At 48.4% G+C, this 14229-nt stretch overlaps 1 protein-coding gene across 1 annotated transcript in view; it reads right to left on the minus strand.

Annotated features, from left to right (window-relative positions):
• MAJIN (membrane anchored junction protein) overlaps positions 1–14229 on the minus strand; it is a 142287-nt gene that overhangs the window by 103036 nt on the left and 25022 nt on the right. Inside the window, exons 3-4 of the mRNA XM_034759393.1 lie at positions 4417–4462; positions 3740–3815 (exon numbers count right to left, since the gene is read on the minus strand). Of these exons, the coding sequence (XP_034615284.1) occupies positions 3740–3815; positions 4417–4462 (122 nt within the window). The remainder of the gene's footprint in view (positions 1–3739; positions 3816–4416; positions 4463–14229) is intronic.

Raw genomic sequence — 14229 nt, forward strand, 5'->3', positions numbered from 1 at the left:
CCATGAATTCTTTTGCGTAGAGACAGTCCGGTTTGGCCAATGTACATGGCAGAGGGGCATTGCTGGCACATGATGGCATATATCACATTGGTAGATGTGCAGGTGAACGAGCCCCTGATGGTATGGCTGATGTGATTAGGTCCTATGATGATGTCACTTGAATAGGTATGTGGACAGAGTTGGCATCGGGGTTTGTTACAAGGATAGGTTCCTGGGTTAGTGGTTTTGTTCAGTGATGTGTGGTTGCTGGTGAGTATTTGCTTTAGGTTGGGGGGTTGTCTGTAAGCGAGGACAGGTCTGTCTCCCAAGATCTGTGAGAGTAAAGGATCATCTTTCAGGATAGGTTGTAGATCTCTGATGTTGCGCTGGAGAGGTTTTAGTTGGGGGCTGAAGGTGACAGCTAGTGGTGTTCTGTTATTTTCTTTGTTGGGCCTGTCTTGTAGGAGGTGACTTCTGGGTACTCGTCTGGCTCTGTCAATCTGTTTTTTCACTTCAGCAGGTGGGTATTGTAGTTTTAAGAATGCTTGATAGAGATCTTGTAGGTGCTTGTCTCTATCCGAGGGATTGGAGCAAATGCGGTTATATCTTAGAGTTTGGCTGTAGACAATGGATCGTGTGGTGTGTCCTGGATGGAAGCTGGAGGCATGTAGGTAAGTGTAGCGGTCAGTAGGTTTCCGGTATAGGGTGGTATTTATGTGACCATCGTTTATTAGCACAGTAGTGTCCAGGAAATGGACCGCTTGTGTGGACTGATCTAGGCTGAGGTTGATGGTGGGATGGAAATTATTGAAATCATGGTGAAATTCCTCAAGGGCTTCTTTTCCATGGGTCCAGATGATGAAGATGTCATCAATGTAGCGCAAGTAGAGTAGGGGCATTAGGGAACGAGAGCTAAGGAAGCGTTGTTCTAAGTCAGCCATAAAAATGTTGGCATATTGTGGGGCCATGCGGGTACCCATAGCAGTGCCGCTGACTTGAAGGTATATATTGTCCCCAAATGTGAAATAGTTGTGGGTGAGGACAAAATCACAAAGTTCAGCCACCAGGTTAGCTGTGACATTATCAGGGATACTGTTCCTGATAGCTTGTAGTCCATCTTTGTGTGGAATATTGGTGTAGAGGGCTTCTACGTCCATAGTGGCCAGGATGGTGTTTTCTGGAAGATCACCGATGGATTGTAGTTTCCTCAGGAAGTCAGTGGTGTCTCGAAGATAGCTGGGAGTGCTGGTAGCGTAGGGTCTGAGGAGAGAGTCTACATAACCATACAGACTAACACGGCTGCTACTCTGAAACCTGTCATTATGCAAGGCACTGCATTTAGCCGTATGGAATGGAAATCCATCAACCTGTCTGGCGTTGCAAGCTTCCACAGGGCTATCGCCACTCGCTTCTCAACTGTGAGGGCTGCTCTCATCGTGGTATTCTGGTGCTTCAGGGCAGGGGAAAGCAAGTCACAAAGTTCCATGAAAGTGCCCTTACGCATGCGAAAGTTTCGCAGCCACTGGGAATCGTTCCACACCTGCAGCACGATGCGGTCCCACCAGTCTGTGCTTGTTTCCCGTGCCCAGAATCGGCGTTCCACGGCATGAACCTGCCCCAGTGACACCATGATTTCCACACTGTGCCTTGTGAGAGGTCTATGTCCATGTCAATTTCCTCATCACTCTCGTCGCCGCGCTGCAATCGCCTCCTCGGCTGGTCTGGGTTTTGCTTTGGCATGTCCTGGCTCTGCATATACTCCAGGACAATGCACGTGGTATTCATAGTGCTCATAATTGCCGCGGTGATCTGAGCAGGCTCCATGATCCCAATGCTAGCTATGGCGCCTGGTCTGAAAAAAGGCGCGAAACTGGTATCTGACGGACCAGGGGAAGGAGGGAGGGAGGGAGAGAGGGCCGAGTGACGACATGGCGTACAGGTACAGGGAATTAAAATCAAGAAAGGTGGCTGTGCATCAGGGAGAAACACAAACAACTGTCACACAGAATGGTCCCCCCCAAAGATTAAACTCAAAACCCTGGGTTTAGCAGGCCGTTGATTTCACAGAGGGAGGGGAGGCAAATGAATACAGAACAAATCTATTTTTTACATCCTAAGCTGGCAGCCGACGGTACAGCATGACTGATAGCCACTGCAGTACGACGACGATGGATACCAGTCGTAATATACCATCTTCTGCCAAAAGGCAAGGGGCTGCTGCTGTGTAGCAATGCAGCCCCACATCTGCCAGTGCCACGTCTGCCAGCACCCAGATCGCCCTCGGCCTCTTCTGGGTGCTTAGCAGACAATACCGGGCGATTGGCAGAAAATAGCATACTACGACTGATAGCCATCATCATCGAGAAAGTTGCATGTCTGCCCAGGTACCCATGATTGACAGCCACTGCAGTACGATGACGACGGTTACCAGTCGTAATATACCATCTTCTACCAAAAGGCAAGGAGCTGGTGCAATGCAGCCCTACGGTTGCCAGCCCCACGGCTACCAGTCATGCTGCACCATCTACCACCAAAAGGCAGTTAGCTGCTGCTGCTGTGTAGCAATGCAGTATGACGTCTGCCGGCACCCAGATGACATATGGTGACGGTGAGCTGATCTGAGCGGGCTCCATGCTTGCCGTGGTATGTTGTCTGCTCAGGTAACCCAGGTAAAAAGGCGCGAATCTATTGTCTGCCGGTGCTCTGACGGAGGGGGAGGAGCCTGACGACATGTACCCAGAACCCCCTGTGACACTGTTTTGCATCATTCAGGCATTGGGATCTCAACCCAGAATTCCAATGGGCGGCGGAGACTGCGGGAACTGTGGGATAGCTACCCATAGTGCAATGCTCCAGAAGTCGATGCTAGCCTCGGTACTGTGGACGTGGTCCGCCGACTAGAGCACTTAGAGCATTTTATGTGGGGACACACACAATCGGCTGTATACAACCGATTTCTATAAAACCAGCTTCTATAAATTCGACCTAATTTCATAATGTAGACATACCCTATGAAACTATAGAAATTCCATCTCCCTGCCATGGGTGGTAAGAAGAAACTGAGGGCTGCTCTGCCTTTTACGCCCTCCAAAGAAAGGTACAAGGTAGTGCAAAGCACAGGTGAGGCCTCAACCAAAGCTGCTGGTCAAGAAAATTCAACCTCACATGCATGGAGCAGAGGCACAACAGAAGCAGAATCCATATGGATAAATACTCAAAGAACACTGCAATTTCAGGCGTTGCTAATATTTACTTTTGTGCATTCCAGTGTTTCTCAATCACTGGGGTCATGGCCTGACATCTTCTCTCCCCAGTGAGATCACAAAAGGTAATGGAAGTTTTCATTATAATTCTAAAACAAAGAAAATACAATTTTGAGAATAACTTTAGGTGGCCAAAACCTTAAAAGTTTGTGAGGTCAAATGTATTAGTAAAGGTTGCATTATACAAGCTTCCTGTTACATGGCATGTTTTTACTTTAAAATGTAAAGAGTTATAAAAATTATTGATTTCAAATAAGGTGCCACCACCCTAGAAAAAGATTGAAAAGCACTGCGTGCACTCAAATAATAATTCTGCAACTGAAGACAAACATAGGGACCGATCTTCAGCTGATGTAAACTGCATAGATCCATTGACTTCAATATTCATTTATGCCAGCTGAGGATCTGGCCCATAAATTCCACATAGCGATAATATAAACAATTTCCCACAGATTGGCTCACTGAATTTATTTATTTTGACACTGAGCAAAGGATACATGGAAATATTGTCAAGCGTTCTGTAGCAAATGGATGTAAATTATCAAGATTTCCAATGATTACTCGAATGGCTTCCTGAAAGATTAAAAAAATTAGGGAGAAATATTAAATCTTAACAGTATATGCAACTTTCTACTGTTGACGTAATTTTAACAGTGTGGGGACATTTTTGTTTTACGAGTCTGTTGGTAAATATCACTGGTCACAGGTTCCTGAAGATGCCCAAAAGTCCATCAGACCTGCAGGATGATAAGCAGCTGATATACACAGAATAGCGCAACCAGTTCCTGATCAAAGAGTAAAACAACTGAGATTCCACCCCAAAAGAGGCCCAGAATCTGAGGTAGGTTCACTGAGAAAGACCAGAAAGGGAAGAGAGGTGCAGCTAGCTCCATGAACATGACAATTTCTATTTTTTAGATGTATTTTTTAGGTGTATTTCTATATTTAAGGTGGAACCTTAAAACTTTGCATTTACAGGCTCACATTTGTGGTTTAGATGAAAACTACAGTATCTTAAGTTTCTTAACTGGTAATATATTTGTTGTCAACCTCAATCTGCAGATCAAAAAAGTGTTTTTCTCTGGGAATATTTCATTTGTCAGAATACTATTACCCCATAATGAACAAAATATTTATTGAGAGGAGCAACCAGTGTAAAATTTAGATAACCTACCTCTAGTTCCTTGGCAGTACTTTCATTATTGTCTATATCATCACTGCTGTGAAACAAACAAAAAATATATTTAGCCTCACAAAATGAAAGACAAGATGGAGCTTCAAGCACTAATTATTTCCATACTGATAAAACGTCTCAGAGGAATCTGATTTCACATGGAAAATACGAAGCAGATACAAATGAATTCTTAAAAGGTGAAAGAACAGTTATTTACCTCACAGTAACTCTGGTTCTTCAAAATGCGTTGTTCTCGAGGATTTAACTCTTGGCGTGACCACCCAATGCGCACAAGGTCGGCTTTTTTTTGGCCACTAGTGTCCACTGGGACCGCAACCCCTCCCCAACTGAGGGAAAAAAATTCAGGGTGGGCCCAACCATCCCTCAGTTCCTTTGCCAACACAGAATCTGAGAGAAGTAGGACTCCGAAGTAGCAGAGAAGGAGAGGGGTGTCGTGGAACCCATATATCAACATATATCAAAGAACCACAGTTACTGAAGGATAAGTAACTGTTTGTTCTTCTTCAAGTGAATGTCCATCCACATGGATTCCACTCTTGTTGTCTAACAGTTATCTGTTTGCTTGCAGGTGGGTTCTAGGAGTCCTACTTAAACAATGCCTGCAGGACAGCCATACCAAAGGAGGCATCCAATCTGGAAGCTTCTGCCAAGGAACATTGTCTTGTAAAGGTGTGGACTGAAATACATGTAGCTACCCAGCAGATTTCAGACATGGGCATTTTTCAAACAGGCAACAGAGCTACCTGTGCTCTAGTGGAATGTGCTCTAATTTGGCTAACCGGATCTATTCTGACTAGCTTGTAGCATGTTCTTATACAGGTGGAAACCCTCTTTGATAACCTCTGAGATAATACTGCTTGACCCTTAACTCTATCAGCAAAGGCCATGAAAAATCTAGGTGTTCCTGAATGATTTTGGCCTGATAAAGTTGCCTGACAATGCCCTTACTAAATCAAGTGTATGAAGTTTAGTTTCCCTTGCTGTTGAGTGAGTTTTGGGGAGAAAACTGGGAGATTGATGGATTAGTTCATTTGAAATGTTAAAACAACTTTGGAATGCGTCCTGAGAGTAACCCTGTCTTTACAAAACGCTGTATAAAGGGCCATGAGGGCCTGCATCTGCCCTATCATTCTAGCTGATGCAATGGCTACTAAAAAGCATTATTCATTGATAGGTGGTATAGACAGATGATTAGGGAACATGTTGTTAAGGTCTCAAAGGGAGATTGTTTGATGTCAAGGGAAAGTATTGAGATGCTTAAATAGAATACCTCTTGCAGCTTAGCTTTATAAGTCAGTCTGGTTCAGGGTTTCTTGTCTTGGAGCAGAATGTTCCAAACTTCATCTGAACAGCTTCTTTTAGTTTATGTCATCCAGCCAGTATCCAGTCTTTCAGTTGTAAGGAAGCTGGGTCCTGATGCAAGATCCAACTGCTGTTCTGGGAGACTGTCAGGCAGAACTAGTAGGGTGATGGAGGGCTGTGCTGAAAGGTTTTCAGATCCCAATACCAGAACTGGTTGGCCCATACTGTGGTTATCATAATCGTCTATCCTGCATCTTATCTCTATTTCCTCAGAACCCTCAGCATCATGGAGATCAGTGGAAAGGCATACACCAACCCTGATATCCAAGGAATGAAAAAGGCATTTATCAGGAAGCCTGGGCTTGCACTCTCTCCGGAACAGAATGTTGACACTTCTTGTTCTGGTCTGAGGTACAAGTCTATTTCTGGGCATCCTCACTTGCAAAAGATGTTCTGAAGGTTTGATTGTTTGATAGACCACTCCTGGTTGTCTAAGAAGTGCCTGGTGAGTTGATCAGCTTAGGTGTTTATAAGGAAGAGAAGGTGCAAAGCAACTGGTATGATTTGCTTTGGAATGCACCAATTCAATAGTCACATGGCTTCCTGAGAGAATGGAGATGACCTTGATAGCTGTGGTGTTGTCTGTCAGCACATGTGCTGCGGATTGCTGGAGAAGAGGCAGGAATCTTTTGCATGTCAGGCAGATGGCTCTGAGCACTACGACGTTTATGGGGAGGCAAGCCTCTTCAGAGAACCATAGGCCCTGAATTTGAAGGTAATCTAGATAAGCCCTGATCCCTGACTGGAGGTATCTGTCACCAGAATGTTGGTAGGAAGAGGTGCGCACTTTAAGAGGGTCTTTCCATCAGTTTAATGAGGTCAGGACTTTTTGTGGGACCGTGACCAAAATGTCCATGTGCTGCTTGCTGGGTAGATACACTGATTTCAACCACCCTTCCATAGAACACAGGAGAAAAAAGCCAAACAGCATCACATAGGTGCATGAGATCATAGGTCCGAAAAGTCTGAGTCATATTTTCACTAATGTTCTTGGGTGATCATGAAGTTGATTGATAACTCAGATGAAAATTATCTTAAAATGCTTATAGATCAATATCCTAACAGATAAAGCACAAGATAGGCCATTAGTTGGTGTCTGCTATAAACCACCAAATCACACTAGGGAATAGGATAACTACCTCATTATGCACCTATATGTAGTTTTATGGGGGGGGAAGCAGTGTGATAATGGGGGAACTTCAGCTTGAGTGACATATGCTGGAGGTCTCATGTTGCCAGTACTAAAAACATCCTTGGAATTTCTAAACATTATAGATGATAATTTCCTAACTCAAAACATGTTGCAGCCAACACAAGTGAATTCTTTATTAGACCTCATCCTAACAGACAAAGAGGAACTGATCAGACAACTAAAAATTAATAGTAGCTTAGGTACAAGTGATCATGACTTGATCACATTTATCATGTGCAATCAGAATAAAGTCTATACCAGTAATATATATACTTAGTGCTTTAATAAGACCAATTTCACAAATCTGAAAACAATTATGAGCCAAATCAGGTGGGAGGAAGAATTTAATCATAAAAATTTGAATGATAATTGCAAATCATTTAAGAACACCTTACTAGATGCCCAAAAAGCTATATACTCACAACTGAGGAAGAATGTCCTGCTGCCTTAAAAAACAACCTGGTTTAGAAAGGAAGTGAATGCAGATATAAATAAATAAATAATACATAACAAGTAAAAAAGTGGGAAGTTGATAGTAATGAATATAAACCAGAGATCAGGAATTATAGAAAATTGATAAGGGAAGCCAAGGAACACAAGGCCAAATATATGGCCAGCAGAATTAAGGCACCTGATGCTGAGGGGTCAGTACCAAGAGAAGCACGATCCGCAGATATAGTGACACCACTTGTGTTCTTTTAGTGATTTGTATCAGGGCACCAGAAGAGGCCTTCTCAGTCTTCTGGCCGTTGGAAGACTGAACCGGAGACAAGTTAGAAGTCTGATGATTCTTGTGTCTTAGCTTTCTAGGTACCAGAAACTATAATCTGATCCTTCACTCATCCTTAGAGTGGTGCTTCTTTCTGCCCTTGACAGAAGACACAAGTCCTTGAATAATAGTAGATGAATGGGGCCTTTGAGTAGAGTGCCCCAGGAGCTCAGGATGGGGTCTTGGCTCATCAGGCACTAACAGACAGAAACTGACCAGGCTTGCATTGATCTCTCAAGGAGGAAAACCTTCAGGTGGGCTTCTTTAACTCTCAGTGTTCTCAGAAACAAATGGCTCATAGCTCATGGACATGTCCCTCTCCAAGGTAGAGTAGGAACCAGCAGTGCCACTTGTTAATAGGCATCAAAGCATCAACAAAGGACTGGTCTTGAATCCTGGAGATTTAGTTTCTGCCATGCTGCTAGCTTACATGGAGGAGAATAGGGGTCTAGTCTTACTGAAACATAACAAAGATGCAAATTCCTATATTTATATAGTTAATTAGCTAAACAAAATAAACAAACTGATTAACAATAATCCTAAATAACTCCAGCACTGAGCATAGAGAAAAGGCAGGCATCTCACTGTTATGGGTGGTAAGAAGGAACTGAGCGATGGTTGGCCTGCTCTGCCCTTTATGTCATGGGGAGGGTCACAAGGACATATATGGCACAGTTGCAACTGAAATAGACACTGCTGGCCAACAGAATCTGATCTCGCTTGCATGGGGCACATGCGCATGAAGAATGGAATCCATGTGCATAATCACTTGAACAGAAAAACTTCATAAATAAAATACATTTTTAAAATCCCAATTCAGAAAGGGTCGGATCCCAAGGCCTTTGACGTAAATGGAAAGACATATTAACCTGAGTGTACTGTGGATCAGGCCCTAAAAGAAAATATACTGATTTCTCCTCCTTGCTGCTTAGGTGACAGCAGAGGAAGCACTGAGAGTCCAAGAGCCAGTCTCATTGTTCTCAGTTCCAGTGCCTGACACCACAACAACATCTGTCAGTGGAGAGGAGCAATTACAGAAAAAGTCCTTCTTGGCCCCTGCAGCCCCAGAATGAGGCATGCTGTTGCTCTATGGGGAGCTCTATAGTGCTGTGAGGAGATGGAGCACATGCAGTGCAAATGGAACCTCCTGTGGAATAAGGCTCACAATATAGCAAGCAAACCTCTACTAGGCATGTACCAATAGATTTTCAGAGGCTTGTAACTTATCTAGAGACAGCAAAAGGCACATCCTTAACACTAGGGCAACCTATCAAATCCCTGCTCCAAACCATGGAGGCACTAGAGCTTTTCAGGTAAACATTTGTAAGAATATTTTAATATGAATTAAAAAATGGTTTCTCACCTTCTTGTAACTGTTGTTCTTCAAGATGTGTTGTTCATGTCCATTCCAAGCAGGTGTGTGCGCGCGCCGCGTGCACGCCAGCCGGAAGATTTTACTATAGCAGCGTCCGTAGGGTCAGCTTCGGCGCCCCCTGGAGTGGCGCCTTCATGGCACTGTATATAGGGGCCAGCCGACCCTCCACCCCCTCAGTTCCTTCTTGCCGATACTCCGACAGAGGGGTAAGAGAGTGGGTATTGGAATGGACATGAACAACACATCTCGAAGAACAACAGTTACGAGAAGGTGAGTAACCGTTTTTTCTTCTTCGAGTGATTGTTCATGTCCATTCCAAGCAGGTGACTCACAAGCCTGAATCTAGGCGGTGGGGTCGGAGGTTACTGCACACTGGAGGACTGCGCGGCCAAAGGCAGCATCATCTCTGGCCTGGTGTGTGATGGCGTAGTGCGCCGTAAAGGTGCGGATTGAGGACCAGGTGGCTGCTCTACAAATTTCCTGCATTGGGACCTGGGCCAGGAACGCAGCGCTCTTGTGGAGTGGGCCGTGATAGGCGGGGCTAGTACATTGGCCCGACTGTAGCACTCCCGGATGCAGGTTCTGATCCAAGCCAAAATTCGCTGTGACGTGACCGGGAGCCCTTTTATCCTGTCGGCCACAGCAACGAAAAGTTGGGTTGACTTCCTGAAGGACCTTGTCCTTTCGATATAGAAAGCGAGAGCCCTGCGAACGTCGAGGGAATGCAGCCTACGCTCCCTCGCAGAGGAGTGTGGTTTCGGATAAAAGACCAGGAGAAAAATGTCTTGACCCATGTGAAATGGGGAAACCACCTTAGGCAGGAACGCTGGGTGCGGCCTGAGTTGGACCTTGTCCTTGTGGAAGACGGTATACGGGGGTTCAGATGTTAGAGCTCTGAGTTCTGACACCCTCCGGGCTGATGTGATAGACACCAAGAACGCGACCTTATATGAAAGATATAACAGCGAGCACGAAGCCAGCGGCTCGGAGGGGGGCCCTGTGAGGACGGACAGGACCAAATTGAGGTCCCAAGCAGGGACAGGTTGACGGATGTGTGGGAACAGTCTGTAAGGCCCTTAAGGAACCGTGTAACGAGTGGGTTCGCAAACACTGAGGTACCCCCCTCTCCCGGGTGGAACGGCGAGATTGCAGCACGGTGTACTTGAACTGACGAGAGAGTCAGTCCCAGGTGCCTCAGATGCACCAAACAGTCCAATATGAGGGGGACCGGGGTGAGCGAGGGAGCCTGGCCCCGTTGTGTGGCCCAGAGGGGGAAGCGCTTCCACTTGGCCAAGTACGTGGTCCTTGTAGAGGGCTTCCTGCTACCCAGAAGGACCTGCCTGACCTGATGAGAGCATTGCAACTCCACCAGGTTTAGCCATGGAGCATCCAGGCTGTAAGGTGGGCGACTCCAGGTTCGGGTGAAGCAGGCGACCGCGATCCTGTGTGATCAACTCCAGGAGTAGGGGCAACCTGAGTGGCACCCGCATAGACATGTGCAGGAGAGAAGTGTACCAGTGCTGGCGCGACCACGCCAGTGCTATCAGGATGAGCCGAGCGTGATCTCTGCAGGCCTTGAGGATTACTCTGTGAATCATGGGAATCGGGGAAAAGGCGTAAAATAGCCCGCCTGTCCAAGAGAGGAGAAAGGCGTCTGTTAGGGACCCCGGACTGCGTCCCCTGAGGGAGCAGAATTGGTGACACTTCCTGTTCTCGGTGGAGGCAAATAGGTCCACCTGGGGATGACCCCAGAGCTGGAAAATTGAGAGAACTATATCCCAGCGGATAGACCACTCGTGACCCTAGAATGAATGGCTGAGTGCATCCGCGAGCCCGTTTTGCACCCCCGGGAGGTAGGATGCTGTCAGGTGAATTACGTTCTGCACGCAAAAGTCCCATAAGGCGAGGTCTTCCCGGCAAAGGGGAGAAGAGCGAGCACCACCCTGTTTGTTGATATAGAACATCGTTGGAGCATTGTCCGTGAGGACAGAAACGCACCTGCCTGCCAGCTGGGATTTGAAGGCTATGCATGCGAGGCGCACAGCTCGTAGTTCCCTGACATTGATGTGGAGCGAAAGATTCTCTCGTGACCAAAGGCCTTGGGTTCTGAGGTCGCCCAGATGTGCACCCCATCCCCGATCCGATGCGTCCATTACCAGGGAGAGGGAGGGCTCGGGGTCGAGGAAAGGAACTCCTGCGCAGACCACCCCCGGGTCGAGCCACCATTGAAGGGAGTCCAGCACTGGCTGAGGTAATGTCACCACCGATTCCAGGGAGTCCCTGACTAGCCGATAAACCCGTGCCAACCAAGACTGGAGTGGGCGCAGTCTGAGTCTGGCGTGTCTCACCACGTAGGTACATGCTGCTATGTGCCCTAGTAATTTGAGGCAGCTTCTTGCTGTGGTGGTGGGGTAACGTTGGAGGCCGAGGAAAATGTTGGATATAGTCCGGAATCTGGCCTCTGGGAGATATGCTCTGGCGTGTGTCGAGTCCAGAACCGCTTCTATGAATTCGATTTTTTGGGTTGGAGATAGTGTGGACTGGGCCTCGTTGAGAAAGAGGCCGAGCTCGAGGAAGGTTTGCCTAGCAAAGACCACCTGAGCCTCCACTTGCACCCTGGACCTGCCCTTGATGAGCCAATCGTCCAGGTAGGGAAACACCTGGATCCCGTGCCTGCATAGGAAGGCAGCCACGACTGCCATGCACTTCGTGAAGACCCTTGGGGCTGCTGACAGACCAAAGGGCAGAACCATAAATTGTAGATGAGCGTTGCCCATGAGAAACCTGAGGTAACGCCTGTGCCGAGGGATTATCGCAATATGAAAGTATGCGTTCTTTAAGTTGAGGGCGGCAAAGCAGTCTCCTGGATCCATGGAAGGAATGATGAAGGACAGGGAGAGCATGCGGAACTTGAGCTTCTTCACAAACTTGTTGAGACCACACAAGTCTAGAATGGGTCTGAGGCCCCCTTTCACTTTCGGTATTAGGAAATATCAAGAATAGAAGCCCTTGCCCCGTAGTGCCTAAGGAACCTCCTCTACTGCCCCTGATGCGAGGAGGGACTGAACTTCATGAAGTAGAAGTTGCTCGTGAGAAGGGTCCCTGAAGAGGGATGGGGAGGGGGGCTGGTGGGGCGGGAGGGAGGAAAACTGGATAGAATATCCCTCCTTTACCGTGCGAAGCACCCAAGCATCGGACGTGATCCGGGCCCATGCACGATAGAAGGGGGACAGACGTGATGAAAAGGTAAGGTTGGTAGGATCCAGAGTTCTGACCGGTAGGTCATCCTCGACCGGGCCATCAAAATGGTGGTCTAGGCCCCTGTGTAGGCCTTGGTTGGGTAAAGAAGACTGGCTGAAGGGCTGCTGTTGTTGCCTCCTCCTGCCCGTCCTTGGCCTTCTGCGCAAGGCATCCCCTCGATTTTGAGGTTGGTATGGCCGGGGGGCCTGCAGTGGCCTAAACTGTCTACGCTGAGTGACAGGGGTGTGGAGGCCTAGTGAATGGAGAGTGGTCTGTGAGTCCTTTAGGCTATGAAGCCTCTTATCGGTTTTCTCCAAGAAGAGTGTGGGCCCTTCGAAAGGGAGGTCCTGGATCGTTTGTTGGACCTCGTGAGGCAGGCCGGACACTTGAAGCCCAGCTCCACACCTCATGACCAGACCAGTCGCCAACGTGCGTGAAGCTGAATCGGCCGCGTCCAGGGCCGCCTGTAGGGAAGCCCGGGTAATCAATCTTCCCTCCTCAACCAGGGCTGAAAACTCAGTTTGCAACTCCTGTGGAAGGAGGTCTGTGAACCTAGACAAAGCTGAGCATGTGTTGTGTCCATACCAGCTCACTATGGCTTGCTGATTGGCAATGCGCAACTGCAGGCACCCCGTTGAATAAACCTTGCGCCCAAACAGGTCCAACTTTTTGGCCTATTTTTAGGCGTAGACCCCTGAAAACCCTGGCGTTCCCTCTGGTTGGCGGCATCCACCACTAGGGAGTCCCGGGGAGGGTGTGTATAAAGATGTTCATAGCCCTTGGTTGGAACGAAATATCGCCTCTCAGTCCTTTTGGCCGTAGGGGCCAATGAGGCAGGGGTTTGCCATAAGGTGCGGGTTGTGTCCGTAATGGTCTTTATGAGAGGTAGGGTTACCCTGGATGGGCCTGACGGGGTCAGGATATCACTCACCGGATCCGTGTCCACCTCGATCTCCTCAGTCTGGATCGAGAGGCTTTGGGCTGTTCGAGTAAGCAGTTGTTGGAGGATCCTATTGTCCTCCAGGGCCGGTGCCGCTGAAGTTCCCGCTACTGCCTCGTCCAGAGATGAGGAGGAAGAGATCCCTTGAAGAGGGCCTTCATCTACCCCCTCTCCCTCTACGAGGGCCTGCGGCACATGGTACTCAGGCTGCGCAGCCGGTGCAGACTCAGGATGCGGCACCGCGGCTGGTACCGGGGTCAACACCGAGCGACGAGGCGTGCTGGGCGGTGCCTGCGGTGTTGGAAGCAAGGTCCCTGTTGGTGCCGTTGTCTGGCTAGGCGGTGCCGTGTCCCTTTGTGGCACACTCCTGTCAGATGGCGGTGCCGGTGGTGGTGGCATTAGCGGCGGTACCGCGGACGTCAAAGAGACAGATGCGGCTCGTGAGCGGGGTCCATACGCCTGACCCACTGACTGGTGGTAGGCCCACGGCATCCAGAAAGGCCACTGGGGGGGCGGTTGCCACTGTTGCTGCTGCCACTGTGGTGGGTATGGCTGGGCACTCGTACGCGAGGACGATCGCCTACTTCTCGATCTGTTAGAGCGGTACGAGTTCGCCTCCGAGTCCAAAGTTTCCAAGTAGGAGGACATAGGAGGCACAGTACCCACTGTCGCCGTAGAGGGTGCTGTCTGCACCGGTGCCGCTAGAGTGGCGTGGCACAGGGAGCGCGGCAAGAGCAACGCCGGTTTACCCCTAGATTGATAATGGGGCCGAGCGGTAGCCAGAGGTTCTCTGCACCGGTGCGGCGACGCTGGCACCGGGAGGTTCAAGAGGTCTGAGGCGGCCTCGAACGCCTCCAGTGTCGATGGGAGGCGCACTTCCTCCATCGTGTCCGGGGATCTAGGCTTTTCCGGAC

Source organism: Trachemys scripta, chromosome 2, assembly GCF_013100865.1.
Source record: "Trachemys scripta elegans isolate TJP31775 chromosome 2, CAS_Tse_1.0, whole genome shotgun sequence".
NCBI lineage: Eukaryota > Metazoa > Chordata > Testudines > Emydidae > Trachemys > Trachemys scripta.